Source organism: Belonocnema kinseyi, chromosome 4 (genome assembly GCF_010883055.1).
Source record: "Belonocnema kinseyi isolate 2016_QV_RU_SX_M_011 chromosome 4, B_treatae_v1, whole genome shotgun sequence".
Lineage (NCBI taxonomy): Eukaryota > Metazoa > Arthropoda > Insecta > Hymenoptera > Cynipidae > Belonocnema > Belonocnema kinseyi.
The window spans coordinates 35,473,535-35,494,409 of record NC_046660.1 but is presented as its reverse complement, the minus strand read 5'-3'; the positions used below and the strand labels follow the sequence as shown (position 1 = coordinate 35,494,409).

The following is a 20,875-nucleotide window of genomic DNA, read 5'->3' as shown; positions in this document are numbered from 1 at the left end:
AAAAAGTAGTCGGAAAGATTAAGTAAGAGAGAGAGAGAGGGGGGGGGGTAATAAATTACGGTCCCATAGGAAATTAATTATTAGCATGTAGATTCGTGGAATAATATTTTAAACCATGACACGTCATAAAACATGATAGTACATTATGAAATGAGCGATTTATTGATAATGTGGAGCCAATCGAAGTAATAAAGCTGATAGTGTTTCATGGTGGTCCGTGTGTACAGTCGTAAAACTCGAACAATAGACTACAATGTCATTAAATGAATTCAAATATCCAATTTGAGAAATAATTGCCAGGCAGGTTCTTGGTTCGCTCCTGGTAATAAACGGGAATTACTCTGGTTTATATAAAATTATAGTTCGCTAATTTTTGAAAATCACTTTTTTAAATTTTATTTGCAAGACTAACGAATTACAGAACTTAACAATGATAACAATATATTCTAAAGAGGAATCAAATTTTTAATAATTAATAATAAAATACTCGTAAAATCGCATTATTTTCTATTATAATATTTATTGGTTTAATAAAAATAATGGTTTGTTTCCCTTCTAAATCTTTTGAACGTTTTGTTATTCCAGACTTCTATCCAATCATCTTTCCCTTCTCCTTCATTAAACCAAAGTTCGTACCAACCTTTCTTCTTCTCTTCCGATTTGTCGGGACTGTTGACATCAGAAGTTTGAATATGATTTTGATTCACATTTTGTACATGATTTTGATTTGAATTGTGATTCTGAGTAAAATTTTGCATCAGATCCTGCTTTAAATATTGAGTTTGGACTTTATTTAGGAATTGATTCTCATTCTGGTTTTGATACTGATTCGAATTTTTATGCTCGTTGGAATTTTGTCTTTGAATTTGGTTCTGAACCTGCTTCTGATGTCGATTTAGACCCATATTCTGATTCATATTCAGATATCGCCGTGGATCCTGCTTAACATTTAAATTTTGAATTTGATTCAGATTTTGATTCTCATTTATAATCGGCTTCACCTTCTGGTCTTTATTTTGACTAAAATGTTGATGTTCAATCTCATTTTTACTCTGACTCTGAATTTGTATCTCATTTTGATACTGCTTATGATTTTGATTGAGGCCTTGTGTCTTCTTTAAATTCTGATTTAAATTTTGACTTAAATCCTGAATCAAGTTATTCTGCTGATTAATTTGATTCTGGGTTTGAACATGATTGTGATCATCACTATCATTTGAGATCAAATTCTGTTTTGTATTTAAATTCTCATTAAGATCCTGGTGCAGATTGAGATTTACGTTTTGATTTTGATTCAGATACTGATTCGCATTCAGATTGTGAAATTGATACTGGTTCTGTATCTGATCCTCATTTAAATTCTGATTTGAATGTTCATCCTCACGCATATTAAAATTTTGATTTTGTTTCTGACTTAAATATTCATTCGTATTCTGTTGTTTAATTTGATTCTGGTATTGGTTCTGATTTTGATATCCATTATCATTTAAGTTCTGATTCTGATTTTTATTTGCATTTTTATTTTGACTTAAATACTGATTCGAAATTTGAATCTGAACTTGATCCTGGTTTTGAAGCTGATCCTGAAATTGCATTGTATTTAAACGCGGATTTATATTCTCATTCAATTCCTGATTCAAATTCTGATTTGAATACTGATATTGATTCACATTTTCATTTATATTTTGATTTTGACTTACATACTGATTCCCGTTCTGACTGTAAACTTGGTTCTGGTTTTGTATTTGATCCTTAAACTGATTTTGATTTAAATTCGAATTCATTTGCAGATTTAATTCCCGATTTAAACTTTGATTTGAAGAATGATCTTGATTATGCTGACTTTGACGTTGAAACTGATCCTGATTTCGAAGTTGGTTTAAAATCAGATTCTGACTTTGTATATCAATTTGATTTAGGTTCTGATTTGCATACGGATTTGAATTTTGATTCTGATAATTAATCGCATTTTGTCCTTGTTTCTCATTTGGTTTTTGATTTTGAGTTTGATTTTCCTTTTGATTTAGAGGAACATGACCTACACTTTCATGTTGATTTCCGTTTTGATCTAGATTTGCGTAACGATTTTGATTCAAATTCTGATTTAAATACTCTTTAGAATTTTGAATCTGCTTTGCACTCTGAATCTGACTGTGATATGGATTTTGATTCTCATTGAGATTCTGATTTTGATTTACATTCAAATTCTTATTTTCATTCTGGTCTTGATTGGCAACGTTAACCTGTAAATTTTGATCCTTAGGCGACAAATTCATGATCCTCCTACTTATAATTCCACCCGATAAAATCGGGTTTTTTGAAAGCATGTTTTTGATTATACCAAAACCACTCCCAAGGTTCAATTTAAAGTTGGCATGTGCTTTGAAATTTGAATCAACACCATCATTATTATGTGGATTCACATTAATCTTGCCTCCCTTTCGTACTACTGCAACAGGCTCAGAAGACTGCGTCGGAGTTGGAATATCCCTTATCGATTTAGACATCTTCAGACTGTCACCCTGTCTCAAATTGGCGTTGTAGTCGCTGTTTACCTTTGAATTGTAATTGAGGTTTGTATTAGCTGATACAGCATCAACCACAGACACGTCTTGTGCTAAAGTTGGTCCATGAGAGATTTGTTGACCCTTGAAACCAACCCCTGAGTTTGTTCTCCTTGAAAGTCCCAAATTCCCAAACATGTTCAAATCACCATCCGAAATAAGCCTGTTAATATCATTACTCGAATTGACGCTCATACCTGAAGACGCAAGCATAGGATTTACACCACGTGTTAGGCCCGCAATATTACCCTGGTTTGTATTCACGTTTTGATTCACGTTTGTGTTAGGATTGCGATTCTCGTTAAGACTGCCATCCTGTTTTGCATTCCATCCTGCAATTCCCGTATTTCTTGGCAACGGACTCTGATGTTCCGTTTGTGAAGATACTGGCAATTGCATCTTAATAGGTTCTTGCATTGGCTGTTCAATAGATCCCCTTTCCAGCTTGCTGACATTCTCATCTTGGTTAATATTCACGTTCGAGTCTTGATTCAAGTTCATCCTGACGTGCTGAGAATTTGATGATTTTGGCTTTGTCTTTAAACTTTGACGAATGCCTTCCAAGGAATTATTCGCACTGATCCCTGATGAGTTGATGCGAGCAGCATTCAGAACATTATTGATTTTGCTGATAGCGTTTATATTCAGGTCACTATTTAAATTTGTATTCACAATTCTATCTAAATTTGTATTGATATTACCCATCTTTTTTTCAAAATTAGCCAATGGATATTTCTGGTTAACTAAAGAATTGGCGGCAGAAGCTCTGTGTGAATTTGCTTCATTATCACTAACAGAGCCTTCATTTGACTGACTACTGAGACTGACCATTTGACTAACACTCGGAAAAATAGTTTCGGATCGTTTAGCTGTTGCAACAGGTCCAGATTCAACAGGTTCGGCTGTTTTCGACGTGGGTGTTATTTCATTAAGGACACTTTGATTCATCGAAACGGACAGGGGCTTCGTCGATACTGATAGCGTGGGAAGAGTGTCGCTACCGCCCGTAATTGGCTCCGAAGTGAACGCTCTTTGAACTGATTCTTTACTTCCAGCACTTTCGTCCTTATTTCCTTCAACACTGTCCGCATGGTCACCTTTCGCAGAGGTAGATCCAGCATTGATGAACGAACTTAGAGTATTTAAGTTATTTAGGTTATTTGGGTTGTTAAGAAGTTTATTCAGAGAATTTAAATTTTCACTGGCTGAATTTAAACTAACTGTTAGGTTTGTATTTTCGGGTTTACTTGTACTGAATCTTCGAGTAGCATCATCAATTGTGTTTGTATCAAACATTGGGTTGCTGCCTTTGATTGGATTTACATAAGATGGACTGGAATCATTGGTTGGAAGCGCAGCAATGGTACCCGAAGTAATTTCAGTTGTTGATCCATTAGATGTCAAAATACCAGGTTTTGCCCTATCAGCTTGACTTATGTCATCAGATAAAACTTTTACCTCGACACGATCCATTTCATCTTTGTATCCAACATTTTTATATCTCTCATCTTTTCTGACCAAAGGCGCATTTTCCAAGTTTGGAATAAAATTTTGCAAAAGTGGTATGTTATTCTTCAAGAACGGAATTAAATTCTTCAAAAAAGGAATAGAACTTTTCAAACTGAGGATGCCGCTCTCCAAATTTGGAATTCCATTTTCCAAATTGGAAATAGTATTATGTAAATTATAAACACCGCTTTTCTTGACAGATCCCTTATCTTCAATTTCAGGTGATTTACAAATCACTTTATTTTTGCAAAGGGTTTTATCTCCAAGAGGAAAGCAATTCCTCTGGGTTTTCCAGCAAGGTCTTAGATGATCAATCCTTGAAGGAGTATTACTTGCCATCTCGGTTAGTGGATTTGCCTCGCTTTCGTAGATATCAATCAAACTAGTTTCAAATGCTTTCCGGTCTCTTGTATCTAACATTGGTGTATCAATATTTGATCCAACAGGTAGCCAAGTCGATTCTATAGGTTGCTCAACGGAAACGAGATATTCGGCAAATGCTGCCTTCGGAAGCACGTCCGGTTGAAGTAATGTAATAGGTTGATTGTACCAGTTTCGAGGCAGAGCATGAGGCCTACTAGATAGGCCCTTAGATTTTAAGCAGAATGCAATAATATTGTAAATGGTGTTCCAACTGACGCTCTTATCCGACGATGTACTCTGCATAAAATCTAAAATTTTCGAATCAAGCTCTAAAGTTTCTTTCTCTAAAATTAATTTAAGGATCCCAAAAAAATCTATTGATTTTGATTTATCTGAAAAAAGATAATCATTTATCAATGATTTTTGATGACCAATAGATCTTTGCTTATTTTTGTAACTTAGTGGTAAGGGCTGTAATCTCCCTTTGTGGTCATTTCCATTTCTTCCTATTCGGGGGGTTGAATTTCGACTTTTGCTCGAGCTTTGATCGTTTGGGGAAATTGAATCTTCAGTTGGGGTTGATTCATCTTTCGTTTTATTGACCATTTGACCCGAATTTTGAACGTTTGAAGAATCCTCAAGTGAGATGTCTTTTGGTGGGACGATTGTTGTTTCCTGGTTGATCAGAACATTTGTTACGGTGGTGGTCCTTTCTAAATCGAATGAGGTACTTTCAGTTGTACCTTGATCGGTATTTTTGCCATCGTTCTTTGATATATATTTATTCCCTGTATCGTTTTCTAGCACACTATCATTTTCTACGATCAGTTTAGTTATATTGTCCTTTGAAGAATCATTTTCGGTCGTATTTTTTTGTGACATATTATTCAGGTCCGATTCTGCTGTAGGTACGTCACTCCTCTCGGTTGTAGATTTAACGATCGATTCTCCGACTAGCTCGTGCGTAATATTTATTTCCTGTTCACTCGGCCAGACACTCGTCGTCGATTGCAACCCATCTTCGCTACTGATGACCCCACTCTGAATACGGAAGAAAATTATTACTTATTTCTTTATCATTAAAGGTCGCATTTTTTACCGTAGGTTCCATTTTTTTATTTTTGCAACATTAAAGTCTACTTACAAAGGCGAGAAATGGTAGCAGAAACACGGTTGAAGTCAGAAGACGCATTGCTATCTTGAGTTTTCGATGCGAATAAAGCGACTTTATACCTTTCATTTAGATCGAGCCTATCTGAAAAGCATTAGTCGTAAACCTCAATTTTATCGGTCTTTTCGAAGTGGCATTAGTTATGCCACATTGCTTCGTTTAATCGAATACCCATAATCGAGCAAATACGATCTTGGTTCTTTCTTCTCATCTCATACTCTTTCTGCTGTAATTTGGGTTTTAGTTTTAGAGCCATCTTGGAATTTTCCGAGCACAAAATCAATTTAAAAGAACCTATTAGGTAGAATTGCTCACGTTTTTATTCTAGCTTTGCAGTTGTGCGATTTTGAAACTTATGATTTTTTAGTTTCTTTTTCATTAAAATCTTATAACGCTAATGGGTATCAGCTTCAAAAGCTTAAATAGTCGACATTTTCTTAAGAATTTAAAACACTTAATGTTGAAGTTTTTCAGCTTTCAACATTCATCTTTCTCACTCTGCACTGAGTTTAAAATTATTCATGCTGGAAAGCTTCCAACGTTCAATTCTCTAATTTTGTATACTTCATTTTTTCATATTTTTATTTAACATTTTCCAAACTAAAAAGTTCATTATTTAGCAATGTTTAATTTATAATGACGAAAATAAGAAACTTTTTATTAATTGTAAGATATAATATAACTTAATTATATTGTCTAAATATTTCATAAATATCGTTTATTAATTTTGAAGTTGGTTCAACAAATTCAACAACTAAAATGTTGCGTGTACTACATTTCATTGTAATCCGTGTTTAATAGAGTACTATGATTAACCAGAACTTTCTAGAAATGCTTGGATGTTAAACTTAACGGTGACAAGCAGCTTATAGTTTACCATGCAGTTTAACAAACTAAAATTCCATTATGTCCAATTTTGATCAACATAATTATGGGTTGGAATTTATGCAATTTGAAAAATTTTGAAAAACAGGTAATGCGTTTATATTATTAGGGAGCGTCCTTAATTACTTGAGGATGATTTGTGAAATTTGAGATGCCCTTCACCCCTATGGTAAGGATTTTTCAAATTTTTGGGAACCCCCACCTCTTCTTACGTAAGATTTTATATTTTTTACAATATACGTCACCAGAATATAAATTATTTCCATTGTAAACGAAATTTGAAAATATTTCAAGGGATTTAGAAAGTTTTAAGGTATTTCAGACGATTTCAAAAGATTTCGAAAGTTGTGATTTCAAATGTCTTTAAAAGATTTGAAGAGTGCGAAAAAATTGCCTAGTACGATTTCAGAAAGAATATCAAATTTTCAATGAATTTAACAATATTTTAAGCAATTTCAAGGATTCTGAGAAATTTTAGGGAACTAAGCACGATTTCCGCATACTGTAAAAGATTTAAAGGAATTTGCAGGGAGTCTGAAACATTTGAGGAAATTTTGAATTATTTCCAAAGAAGTCACGATATTTCAAACAATTATAGTGGATTTTAAAATCAACCTAAGTCTTAATATAAATGAAGAACATTGGGAGGAGGGGGGTAATGGAATTTTAGAGATTTGAAGGCATTTAAAGAGATTTCAAAGATTTCACGGTATTTCAAAAGATTTCAAATATTTCAAAAAAGTTTAAGGGATATTAACGGGTCAACTGAATTTAAAGACGTTTTGAGGATTTCACACAATTTTATAGGATTGCTTTGAGATCTCGTGACATTTAACGGCATTTGAAGGACTTAGCCGATTTTTCATGGATTATAAAGGACTATGAGGGATTTTTATGGGACTGATCATTTCAAGAATTTTCAATGACTTCCAAACTCCACTGATTTTAAAGAATTTTAACGGATTTTTACAGGGTTTAAAGGATTGCAAAAGATTTTACATCATTTGTTGTAATTTCAAGGATTTCAACCGTTTTTTCAGATTTTAAGGGATTTCTACAGCTTTTGAAGAATTTTAAAAAACTTCAATAATTCTCGTAATATTTGTTGGTATTTCAATAATTATAACAGTTTTTTGGGAGATTTTAATGGATTGCTTGTATTTTAAAGGATTATAAGGAATTTCTATCGGATTTTGAAGATTTTTAGCGATTTCAGAGATTTCAAAAGAATTCAAGGATTTAAAAAGATTCCACAGAATTTCGAAGAATTATAAGGCATTTTACAAGCGTTAAAGAATCGCAAGAGATTTCAAGAGATCTCGTAATATTTTTTGGTATTTCAAGGATTTTAACAATTTTTAAAAATTTTGCGGTATTTCAAGAATTTAAAAGGATTACGAAGGATTTTTTAGTGTATTTTAAACATTCCAATGATTTCGAAAGATTCCACCGAATTTCAAAGAATTATAAGGTAATTTAACAGTTTTCACGCATTTTAATCGATTTTTGCATATTATACGGGGTTTTACAGATTCCAAAGGATTGTTGAGGATTTCCATGTGATTTTGAAGATTTCAAGTGATTTCAATGACTTTAAAAGATTTTACAGAATGTTAACGAATTATACGGTAATTTAACAGTTTTAAAGGATTTCAAGAGGTTTCAAGAGATCAAGTAATATTTCATGGTTTTCAAGTATTTTAACCAATTTTTAGAGATTTTCCGGGATCTTGCGGATTCCTGAAGACTATGAAGGATGTTCATTTGATTTGAAGATTTCAACAATTTTAAAGATTTCGAAGGATTTCATGGAATCTTAAAGAATTGTAAGGGATTTATACAGTTTTTAAAAGGATTTCAAGTGATTTTTAGTAAACTTAGTTGTTTTCAAGGGATTTGAAAAGATTATGTACGATACCCATGGGATTGAAACGATTTAAAAAAATCGAAAAATAAAAAAAGCAAATGATGATGCCATGTGTATAATGGTATAAAAAGTAAGTTCAACAGCCAAAACAGGTTTCACTTAGCATATTTTTTTTAAATAATTGGAAAAAGGAAACTAACGTTGACAGGGAGGTCAGTCTGGGGTGGGGGAGGGGGATCACAAGTTAGAATTTGTAAGATTTTCCGGATCCCTCTTCACTAAAAAAGCCTTACATAATTAATGGGCATTTTTTATTAAGATTTTAATTTATATTTGATTTAGATTTAAATCTGATTTTGCAATAAATCCCAGATTAATTCTCCTGATCACAAGCGCAAAAGCTGTAGAGATAAAAAGAATAGTAAGAAAATTAAACAAACCAAAATCTTACTAATTATTTTACTGCGAGCATTCAATGTCAAGCCTATTGGGTCGATTCAGTTGCAAGGGCCCTTGGAACTAGTACTTGTGTGCATAAAATAACTATCCAAACATGCCTTCCATGTAGGAAAGTCTCGAAGAGAACAACATTTAACTACTCTTTATAAAAAATAAAACATAAAAATATTTATAATTTCACATCCGATGGTAATCAGCTGTGTATAAAGGGTTACTGTTTGCCGATTTCCTAAGGAAGGACTCAGTTATATAAAATATTCATTAATTTTCGAAGGGGAAAAAGCTAGAATTGATGCAAAAAAAGCAAATAAATTTCTTCGGTTCAAATAGCTTTGATTTACGAATATCAAAGTTCGTGAAAGAGTTATTATCAGTATTTGATTCCTCTGCAAACGATGTGAGCGTACTATTCAAAGACATAAAACGGCCAACCGAATCGTATTTTAATTCCACGACCACCTTTGCATATGGCTATAAAAAGTCGGACAATTATTTAATCCATTTTTTCATGACCGATACGATATGCCATTAAAGGAGTGTATATATGTGCAACGAAAAGCGATTTTCCTCTGCTGTGGCAACGCTGTTTCCGCAACGAGAAATTCCCATTTGTTACAGATACGTTGTGGGCACACTTTGAGATTGAAAAGTAAAGTTTGAATCGCTTGTAGCTGGATTTATTTTAGTTTCAGTTTCCATCAGTGCTCGCACATGTTCTCGAAAAATGTTTTAAAAGTCCGGACTTTCTAAGAGAATGTCCATCAATTACCTAAGGATGTTTTTTTGACATTGGGATCTCCTCCTCGCCTATTTTAAGGATTCGTAAATTTTTACACCCCCCCCCCTCCTCCTTACGTAATATTTTATATTTTTACTGAATACGTTTACAATATATGAATTAACTTTACTGTTAAGGTAATTTCAAGAGAATTCAAGGTATTTTGAAGTATTTTAAAGAATTTAAAAATATTATCAAGGATTTAAATGGAGTTTGAGAAATTTCCATAGCTTTTAAAATATTTCAAGGGATATTGAGAGATTTCGAAAGATTTCCTCGGATTTAAAAGATTTTAATCAATTTCAAATGGTTTTTAAAGATTTTAAAGTATTTTAACGGATTCTAAGATTTTCAATAATTTTCAAAGTATATCAATGCATTTTAGAGTATTTCAAACATTTTTTAAATATTATAAAGGATTTTAATGGTTATAGAGGACTTATTATGACTCTTAAAATATTGCAAGGCATTTTAAGAGGTTTACAAAAATTTCCTCGCCTTTAAAAGATTTCAATAAATTTTAAACGGGTGTCCAAGATTTTATAGTATTTTAAAGGATTTACAGATTTTTAAAGTGGGTTCGAAAGTTTTACATGACTTTAAATAATTTTAAGACACATTAAAAGTTTCCAAAGTATATCCACTGGTTATAGAGCATTTCAAAAAATGAACCGGAATTTTAAAGATTTTTTAAACATTTCGAATGATTTTAAGGGATTTCGAGGATTTTGTATGGCTTTTAAAATATTTTAAGAAATTTCAGAGACTTCGAAAGATTCCCTCGAATTCAAAAGAATTAAATGAATTTTAAAAGGATTTTAATGACTTCAATGCATTTTAACTGAATTTAAGATTTTTAAATCTGTTCGATAATTTCATGAGATTTCAAAATATTTTAAGATACTTAAAAAATTTTAAAATATGTTCACGGCTTTTATGGACTTCAAATGATTGAACAGAATTTTGAAGGATTACTGATTATAAAGGATTTTAAAGGATTTTGAGGAACTTTTATTTCTTTCAAAATATTTAAAGGGATTTAAAAGATTCTATAAATTCACGAGATTTTAAAGGATTTTAGTATATTTCAAAAGGTTCTAAATTGTATCCACGGATTTTAGAAGATTTCATAAGATATAATGGCATTTCAGACGGTTTCTGAATATTATAAAGGCATTTCAGGGACTTCGTCGACTTTTTATGGATTTTAAAATGTTTAAAGATAACAAGGGATTCCGAAAGATTACTTCGTATTCAAAAGATCTCAAGCAATTTTGAAAGGATTTCAAATATTTCAAGGGATCTCATAATATTTCAAAATACTTTACGATATTTCAAGGATTGCAGTATTTTTTAAAGATTTGAAGGGGTTTCTATAAATTTTAAAGGTTTTTAAAGAATTTTGATTAAATTTTAATGGTTTCAAGCGATTTCAAGAATTTTGAAAGATTTCACTGAATTTTAACATGTAATTCAAAGGAATTCTAGGGATTCGAAGAGATATCGAAAGATTTTAAAGTACATCAAAGTACTTTTGAAAATTTCGTAAGATTTCAAAAGATTTAACGGATTTTACAAGTATTTCCGACCATTATATAGGATTTCAAAAGATTTTGAAAAATTTGTGTGGATTCTGAAAGATTTAAATAGTTTTTAAAATATTTCTAGGGATTTCAAGAGATTTGAAACGATTCCAACGGATTTAAAGGATTCCAGTGAATTTTAAATTGATTTCATAGTTTTCAAAAGATGTCGTTATATTTCCAAATATTTCACGAAAAATATAGGATTTTAAAGGTTTAATTTTCAAAACTTTAATTGATTCCCACATTTTTGAAAGGGGATCTCAGTCGCTTTAAAAGAATTTCACCAAATTTGCAAAGATTTGAAAGGATCTTGAATAATTTCCAAGATTGAAGGGTACCTGAAGGAAGATCTGAAGATTTTTAATGATTTCACGGAATTTTAAAAGATTTTCAAATATATCAAGGGATACTAAGGGAATTTACGAGTTTTTAAGATATTTAAAGCAGTGTCGATGATTATAACGAATTTTAAGAAATTTCTGTTTTATATCCTTCTTAATCTTTCGGAATTCAAGGAAATTCTTTGTCACTATACGAAGTTTATGAAATCTGTAAAATCCTTATAAATATTTGAAAATATTTTGAAATCATTGAAATTGTACGAAAACTTTAATACTTGAAGCCTCGGCTGATATAACGTTGTATCATCACATATTTTGTTTCCATGGGCTTCTATGAATATGTGTTTTTTCTTTTAACTGATTCTCTATTCCGCGGAAGCGCTGCGATGGAAAATTTAAAAATTGAATTCAGAATGAAATGTCAAAATAGTCGACGTTATTTACTTTCATTTATTTCGCGTCTATCTCAATTAACCTTGCAAGTGTACATATCTAAATCTAATTTAGAATTTTTGAAGGATAAGAATATAAAATTACATTCGTTTCAGAGCGTCCACAAAAAATTTCAAAGTTGAATTCGGCGAATTTCAATTAATAAAAATGAAAATAATTAGGTTAGATCATTTACAAATTTGGTCCTACAAATATTGTAAAAATAAAAATATAATTGATCGTCTTTTTATTAAAAGCAAGGAAAGAAGCACACTTAATTATTCGTGTAATTGTAATTTAAAGTTTTATTTTTATTTTATTAGAAAAATAATTTGAACAGTATTTTTTAGTATGATTTCTGATCATTTTTTATCAATCATTAATTATTTTCATTATTTTTGAATAATCTATTTCCCATTACCGGTCCTGGACATTTTACTCCACCCTCTCTAGCCCTTTCATTTATTCCTGCGTATCATTCTAATAAATTTAATTAATTTTTTTTACTTTTGTTCAAAACTGTAATGTGAGAATTATAGAAAGGTACATTTTCGAAGTATATAAGCTTCAATATTTTGACATTGCTTTCCCAATTCAATTTTCGAATTTTCAATCGCCGCGTTTCCGCGAAATGGAGAGACAGTTAAAAGAAAAACTTATGCACATAGAACTCTATGGATACAAAATATGTGTTGATACAACGTTATTTCAGCCGAGGCTTCACTTGTCTAATTATTTGAAATTTGTAGAAATATTTTTAAAAATTCAGAAATTTTCGATATCTGTTGAAATCCCACAAAAATCCTTGAACGTTTTGTAAAGTCCCTCGGAATCATTTAAAATACCCTAAATCCTACGAAATGATTTTAAATTCATATAAACTTCGAAAAAAAATTTGCTATCCTATAAAATTAAAAAAAATTAATAAATCTCTTGGAATCTTTAAAATAATATTAAATTCCAAGTCCGTTTCTATAAATATTATATCGAAATTAAGGGCGCGAGAGAATAAATAAAATTAATAAAGTTTCTAGACACAGTTCTAGACGAAACTTGTTTAGTTGAATTGATAGTTTTTATGCTAAAAATTAAAAGCCAGAAATTTTCATTGTACCGAAATCAATCACTTTTTAAACTAAAATCGCGAAAACTCTGCTTCTGTTTGACGAAATGATCTCGTTTTTTTTCTCCAAGTAGAAAAACTCATTGTGATGCCAATAATGTTTTAAAAGTAGATTTATATTTTCGCGGACAGACAACTTCGGCCGCAAAGTTGTTCCTTGATGTTTAAGGAAAACTTTGAACAAATTTGAGTTAAATCGTTCTTTTTGTTTAAGAGATGCAAACGATTTTTATTGCCGCGCGCGCCTCGACTCGAATCGACCGATGCTAATTACGATTTTTTTTAGGTTTTTTTTATGCAAATTGTTCCTAATATATAATATACTACTTCATACTCATTATTAGATGCTTACAAAAATTGTCTAAACAATTTATTATTGTTTTCAGAAATTTTCTCTTAGAATAGGGATGGAAAGTTGCGGTTTCTTCAAAAATGTTCCACTTTTTGTCCAATTTTCAATTAAACTTAGGCGATACTTACTTATTGTTAACAAAAATAATTGTTAAAACAATTTATTATAGTTGTTAATAATATTCAATTTCAATAATCCTAGAAAGTTGCGGCTTTATCTAAAATTTTTAACTGTTTGTCCAATTTACAATTAGAATGAGGTGAATAATTAATTATTGCTGAAAAATTAACTTTGTAAATAAGTTAATATTATTGCTAATGGTACATAATTTGAATAATGCTGGAAAGCTGCTGGTTTTTCTGAAATTTTCAACTTTTTATCCACTTTTCACTTAGTAGGGTAATAATCAATGTAAATTAAACAAAAATAGTTCTATAATTAATTAATTATTGTTCATAACTGTCTTCTCTTATGTAAATGAAGATATGTGCTGGTTTCTTCTTAAATGTTCAAATTCCCTCTCTTCTTTTCAATTAAAAAAAAAATCTTTTTCAGATTTATTGATTTGATTTTAAGGTTATATAAATATTCTTGACAAAATTAAAAAAAATTTGAAGATTATACATATTATTATTATTGTTTGAAATCAAACATTTCAGATCAATCTTCTCTTAGATCAGTGCAAGAAAATTGTTGTTTTTTAAATGTTCAATTTTGCTTTGCCTGTTAAAGAATCATATTTAGAACAAATTTTTCTTTTCTGTGTATATTTCTTTCTGAAATAAAACGGATATTTGAGATATATGCTTCAAATTTTCTACATAGATCCCAGGGATTACCCGGAGTAAAAGGGGAGGGGAGCTGCTAATAAAATATGTGCAATACCTAATTTTTCTATTACGCTTTGTAAAAAACTGCAAATTATAATTCAACACAAAACTTTCAAAATTCATCTACAGACCTAGTCCTCCCACCTACTCCCATATTATATTTCATTCTATGTTTTTGTCTCTTGTGTAAGATAGCTTGTTTGTTTGAATTAATTTTTTTATTAATTAGAAAAAAGCAAAGAAATGTATTTAAAACAATACAATACTATTTCAAAAATGATTGTTTTTAGTTTTTCTTTTTTTTTGTGACTACAAAGTCAAAGAAAAACTCAATATTGAAGAAAAAGGCTGATTTCTAGCATTACTCTATGAAAATATAATTATAAATAATACACAATTCTCTAAATAAAAATGTTTCTTAACTTGCATTAACTATCTTATATTACTTAGTAAAAAGTGGACAAAAATGTAAGAGTTCAGAAATAAACTACAACTTTCTAGTATTATTTCAATTGAATATTATTGACAATAATAGTAAATTGTTTAAACAATTATTTTTGTTAACAATCATTGAGTATCACCCAAGTTTAATTGAGAGTTGGACAAAAATTTAAAGTTTTAAAAAACCGCATCTTTCTATCTCTATTATAAGAGCGAATTTCTGAAAACAATGATAAATTTTTTAAACAATTTCTGTGAGCATCTTATTATGAGTATAAAGTTGTATTTCATATATTGGCAAATATTTGCATTAAAAAAACCTAAAAAAATCGTAATTAGCACCCAAAAATCGCAAAACTCATCTTTTCAGTTATAGCTAATGGTAAATCTTTTTCTGTGTTTTCTCTTGAGATAAAAATTCACAAAGCTGAAATGGTCAATTTCTTCACTTTATTTGTTTATATATTGTTGCTCAGTGGTAAAAAATTATAAATCCCAAACCAAAGTTCTCTTAAAAATTTAATGCTGAACATTTCTAAAAAAAAAACCGTTGAAATCGGTAAAAAAATACGACTTGTGGGCGACTATGAACAGTAAATTTCTATTCTAGTCGACTCGAATCGAGTGCGCACACGGCAATAAAAAGTCACATCTCTTAAAGAAAAAAAAACGAATTAGCTCAAATTAGGCTAAAGTTTTCCTTAAACATCAAGGAACAACTTTGCCGCTGAAGTTGTCTGTCCGCGAAACTTCTCTGCAGACTTTTGTACGTCAAAGACTGAGGAAACGATTCCTGACAGTAATGATTTGCAATAATTTTTATTTTGCAAATATAAAAAATAAATCTACTTTTAAAACATAATTTGCATCAGAAGGGGTTTTTCTATTTGGAGAAAAAAAAACGAGATCATTTCGTCAAACAGAAGCAGATTTTTCGCGAGTTTAGTTTAAAAAGTGATTGATTTCGGTACAATGAAAATTTCCGGTTTTTAATTTTTAGCAAAAAAATTATCAATTTAATTGAACAAGTTTCGTCATGAAAGTTATGCGGTTCATCGAGCCGCATATAGTTATATTTTTTGCGCAGTGTATTTCCGAAGTTGGTCATTTTCGAAAGTTTTTCCGCGTTTCCACAAGGCACAGCGTACTGGGAGAGCGAGTCCGAGCTCAATTGTCGAGAAGCCTCGCTACGGAATCTGGAAATCTAAAAAGTGTGAAACCGCCAATCTGCAATGATTTCTTAACGAGATTTACAAGATTTTTTTTGAAATTCCCGGGAGTGCCGAGATTTCCGATACTGCTCGCGATCAGAACTCACGTAAAACTAGACAAACTGGCTTCTCCCTGGGCTCATTTTATACAGAATTTCGAAAACAATCAACCTTTTAAAGAGAAATTTTTTTAGCTCTGGTATAATTAAAATTAAGAGTATTTATTCAATCATAAAAAAGCGGTCACCTAAAAATTTTTCACGGCAGTGTAGGTTAAATTGAAAAAAATACAATTGTTATAGATAATTTTGTATAAAAAAATGGATAAAACTTTAATAGCCAATTTGATAATATTGAGGTTGTATCAGTCGATTTTTTTCTCATAAAATATTCAGACGAACCCCAATGTGTCAAGCTCGTTAAGTATTACGAAATTAGGAAAAATATCACGGGCGAGAGACTAATATTTACTGACAATGAGACGAAGCTACCAGTGTTAAAACAAAGGCAAGGAGAAAACTCATAAAGGGGAGAAGGAAATTACTGCCAGCTTAATAATCAGTGTTGCCTGCCGAACTATCTTCCTTAATTAGTCTTCCTCATTTTGTTCTATAATAACCTAATTTTTCAGGAAATTTTATTCGAAACTTTATATTTTTAATGGAATTTTAATGGACACGGTTATATTTGATTAGCTATTCTTAGCTTAGGTCACGTTAAAAGCAAAGCTTTGCATAAAATGATATTAGTCTAAAGTACATACGTTTCACTTATTCTCTTTGTATAACTTTATAATTTTGTGGACCTCGTAAAACTAAAATATGTAAATTTCAAAAGCTCTAAAATTATCCCAAAATTGGCTTAAAATAAAACTCTGAACCTAACGTGTTTAATGTTTAAACAATTCGAATAACAGAGTTTTATCTTGTAACACTTTAAGCGAAATAAAAAATTATTTTCGATAAAAATTTTAAAATTCCAAATTGCTTATTTACACCAGAAAAGATAAAGGCGATTTTTTTAAATAGTTAATTTTTCAAAAAAAAAATCTAAATTTTAAACAAAAACAAATGCCTCTACAAAATAGTTTAAGTTTTAATCGAATACTTAAATTTGCAACCAATTAATAGAATTTTCAAACAAAAAAATTGAACTTTAACCAAAGACAGTTGCATTTTCAACCAAATAGTTGAATTTTCACTAAAAAAATGCAATTGTAAACAAACAGTTAATTGAATTTAAGATAAAATAGTTCAACTTAGAAGAAAAAAGATGAAAATTTGACAGCATCATAGAATTTGTAAGTTCTCAAATTTATATCCAAAAAGGATAAACTTCAAGCAAAAGAAAACGAATTTCTTTAAAGGTTGAACTTGGTGTCAACAAAAATGAATTTAAAAGAAAAAATATAATACTTGATATTTTAACAAAAAAAAGAATAGATTTCTATGAAAAGAGATGAATTTTCCAAACAAAGGACGCATTTTCAACAAATTAAGTTTTTTTAGCAAAGAAAAAAAAGTTCATTCAAATTTTGGATCTTTCAAGCCAAAAAACAAATTTTCTGCAAGATAGTGGAATTCTCAAACCGAAAATATGAATTTTCATCTAAACAGTTACATTTTAACATAAGAAGAGGAGATTTTAAACCAAGAAGATTAGCTTTGAACAAAAAGAGGACTTTTCTACTGAAAAAAATTAATAAAAAACGATTTTTTAACCAAATAGATACATTTTTAGCTGAGTTGATGGCCCTTTAACCCAGAAAAAATAATTTTTTTAACAAATTCCTTCAACTTTTAACCAAGTAGTAGAATTTTTAATTAAAAACGATCAATTTTCAGAAAAATAGTTATACATCCACCCAAAGAGATGAATTTTCAACTTAAATTATGAATCCTTACATTGCAGTTAAATGTTTATATGAAAAAATTCATTTTTAACAAAATAAAACAAAATTTCCAACAAAAGAAATTAATTTTGAACGAAAACAATGAATCTTCAACAACAACAAAAGATTTTATAATCAAGTAATTCAACTTTTAAGCAATTAGTTTAATTTTTAATAACAAAGATTAATTTTAAAGGAATAATGTAGTAACAGTAGGTATTTCATCAAAAGAGGATTTTAATTTTAAATAAAGAATAGTTGAATTCATCCAAAAAGGAAGAATTCTTAACCAAATCTTTGAATCCTCAAACAAAGAAAAATAGTTTTCAAATAAAAAGTTGTATTTTCATCCACAAAAGATGAAATATTTACGCAAAACGATGAATTTTAACTAAAAAGACGAATAAAAACAAAAAAAAATTAAAATTTGTATCGTGAAAGTTTTTAAGAGTCTTTAACACCACAATATGTATTTTAAAAACAAAGTTAATTTTAAACTAGAATAATTATATCTCTAACGAAATAAGATGAATTTTTACCAAAACTGTTAAATTTTGAACCAAATAATAACATTTTTATCTAGAAAAAAAATCTTTGGAAGAAAGTAACTGCATAAACAAGATAGAAATATAAATACAAGGCAAATCAATTATTAATAAAAATATTATATCAGGTTGGTCGTAAAATTTCATTTCTAAATCTCTCATTTTTCCCGAAACAACTTTTCACTTTTCTCAAACATTAATATTCAAAGACCAGAAGCTTAATCTTGCAACATTTATAATCCAGGATCATTTGTAAGCAAAATAAAACAATTTCAAATTATACATTAATTTATAAAATTAAAGTAAAATTAATAAATAAATTCTCTCATGTTTTCCTGATTCCCTAATAATTACTGTGTACAACGATTTAAACATTTAACCCGATGAGAAATACCATTGTTTAAAATTTTTATCTTTTTCTACTTCTTTTCTCGATTTAAGCTAAATTTATACAGTTTAGTTATTAAGATTAAGTTAAAATTAAGAAAAGGTAGTTGCAAATCATAGAAAAATGAACCGAATGAACCTTTCCACAGGTTAAATGTCTAAACGGTTACTTTCTTTTACTCAAAAAGTAAAAATCAAACCAGAAATTAATTATTTATAGATAAAGAATAAAAAATAAAGAAGATGATTTTAATTGATTAAATAGGGAGATGATTGATTCTCATATCAAATGCACTTGATGCAAGGAGCGTGCTCTTCGACGCCGAATGACCTCTGGCCATCGGTTATATCGTCGATAACCAATCATGCGGATGCACATGCGCGATTGACCAATCGTTGCTCGTCTCGTTGACTACCTTGTTCAAAATTACCTATTTCATTGTTTATGCAAAATTTCCATTAAATCTTCTTTATAAACTGGCAAAAAACAATAAAATGTCTCACCAACTGCTAACGAATTTGGTATTTGGTAAATTTGGTAAGTTCGCTTCTATGACAAAACTTTATAACCAAAAGCAAAAGCTCGGACCGGATGTAGATTCTGATCGCAATCATCTTAATAAAGTAAAACTACTGTCCATGATCAGTATCGTCAGAAACAGATTCCTATTTAAAAGTTTTTATCTAATTGATAAAAACAAATGAAAATAATTTTTATCTTCTAAAGAATATTGTTAACGAAAATTGTATTAAAAATTTTGTGATGTATAAGTGGAACCTATTAGAATATTCTTTTATAATAAAAGCATGTATAAGGAGAGTATCCATTTTTACGGACAAACGCGACAGGTAAAGCATCTATTCTCTTTAAGTAAGTTTCTGCAAAAGTACCGAATATGTTTGAGAGTTCAAAAAAATGTTGAAAAGCTTTTGTTGCTTTAAAACTTTCTCAAATTCCTTTACTTTGAAAGTTATGGAATGCTATTCTTCAAGATAGTTTCAATATCATATTGAGCCTGACAGATACGGCATGTTACTACTGCCTGCCGAACTTTGACATTACTACTTAAACCAAATGGAGACGCCTCAAATATTAAATTTATACAACAATTTTAAATATTTCATATCTAGTTTATGAAATTTAATAAAATTCTGAAAAAGAATAAATATTTAAAAATATCGAGTATTGAAAAGAATAAATTTTTGATAGGGGAAGCGAATAGAGAAGGCAATATAAAATCTCAGATAAGAGAATCTAGTCCAACAGCTTTAGGAGAGAGATCTCGATACACTCAAATAATCATTTTATTTCTAGTTTCATTTCCTGAATCTTATGTGAATTTTGTAGCGAAATTGAAATAAAAATATTTATTTGCTAGAAAAGAATTAAATAATAGTTCACATGGGTTCGCTTCTAATCGAATCCGTTGGCAGCAATGAAGGTGGTTAGCAAATAAGCTTTTGTTTTTTTATTTCTATTTTTTAAATAAGTTAGTTTCTTAACGTAAGGTATTATACGGATAAATTCAGAAAAAGAGCTATTCATGCGAAGAACAATTGAAGACGCTCCAACTTCATGTCGATCAACTGAATGCGTGTGGGCGTGTGTAACCTATCGGACCTCTCTGTTCTTTCATACTTTCAGGGCTCTACTTCATAAACGAAATAGTTAAAAATTCTGAAATTTCCACAGAATCTCTATATTGCGTCCTTCTACCGTTTCTAAGTTTTTGAAAAAAATTGTCAGAACTGTTTAGGCGATACGTTAAAATATGTTACATTTTCAATACCTTCACTGAAAAAAATGGTTAGTTGCGACAAGAAGCTCCTTATTAGTAGAGTTGGTATAAGCTACAACAACTACTTCGATGGTAACAGTAACTAACCAGTTTTGTACGGCAACAAGTCGCCGTTAGTCCTCCTATGAAGGTTACATTAGTAAGGATAGTAATTGTAGTCACAACAAATAAATTAGTTACATTTATCAGCAATTTATTTTCCAAGAAATAAAAGTAGTAAAGGTTACGAGTTTTTGCCTCTTGGCGATATTGGCAGAACTGAAATATGAGCAGTACTGCCAACATTCGCATCGAAATATCGCGTCATGTTTTCGATGATCGCCATTTTAATCTGAACCTTT

The 20,875-nt window shown here is 30.1% G+C and overlaps 1 protein-coding gene across 1 annotated transcript; it reads right to left on the bottom strand.

Annotated features, from left to right (window-relative positions):
* Positions 1 to 202: 202 nt before the first annotated feature.
* Positions 203 to 5,628, bottom strand: LOC117170511 (putative uncharacterized protein DDB_G0282133). The gene is made up of 3 exons (XM_033357285.1): positions 5,581 to 5,628; positions 1,701 to 5,477; positions 203 to 1,583 (listed from the first exon to the last, which is right to left on the bottom strand). The coding sequence occupies exons 1-3, from the start codon at positions 5,626 to 5,628 to the stop codon at positions 528 to 530; spliced, it is 4,881 nt and encodes a 1,626-aa protein (XP_033213176.1). The 3' UTR covers positions 203 to 527.
* Positions 5,629 to 20,875: the final 15,247 nt, after the last annotated feature.

What these genes read in the sequence shown, in the direction of transcription:
- LOC117170511 (XM_033357285.1), bottom strand. Translation starts at nt 5,628, where the DNA reads ATGCGTCTTCTGACTTCAACCGTGTTTCTGCTACCATTTCTCGCCTTT. An exon ending in TGCTACCATTTCTCGCCTTT is followed by an intron (nt 5,478 to 5,580) that starts GTAAGTAGACTT and finishes TTCCGTATTCAG; the next exon opens with AGTGGGGTCATCAGTAGCGA. An exon ending in GTCAGAACGGGAATCAGTAT is followed by an intron (nt 1,584 to 1,700) that starts GTAAGTCAAAAT and finishes ATGCAATTTCAG; the next exon opens with GATCAGCTTCAAAACCAGGA.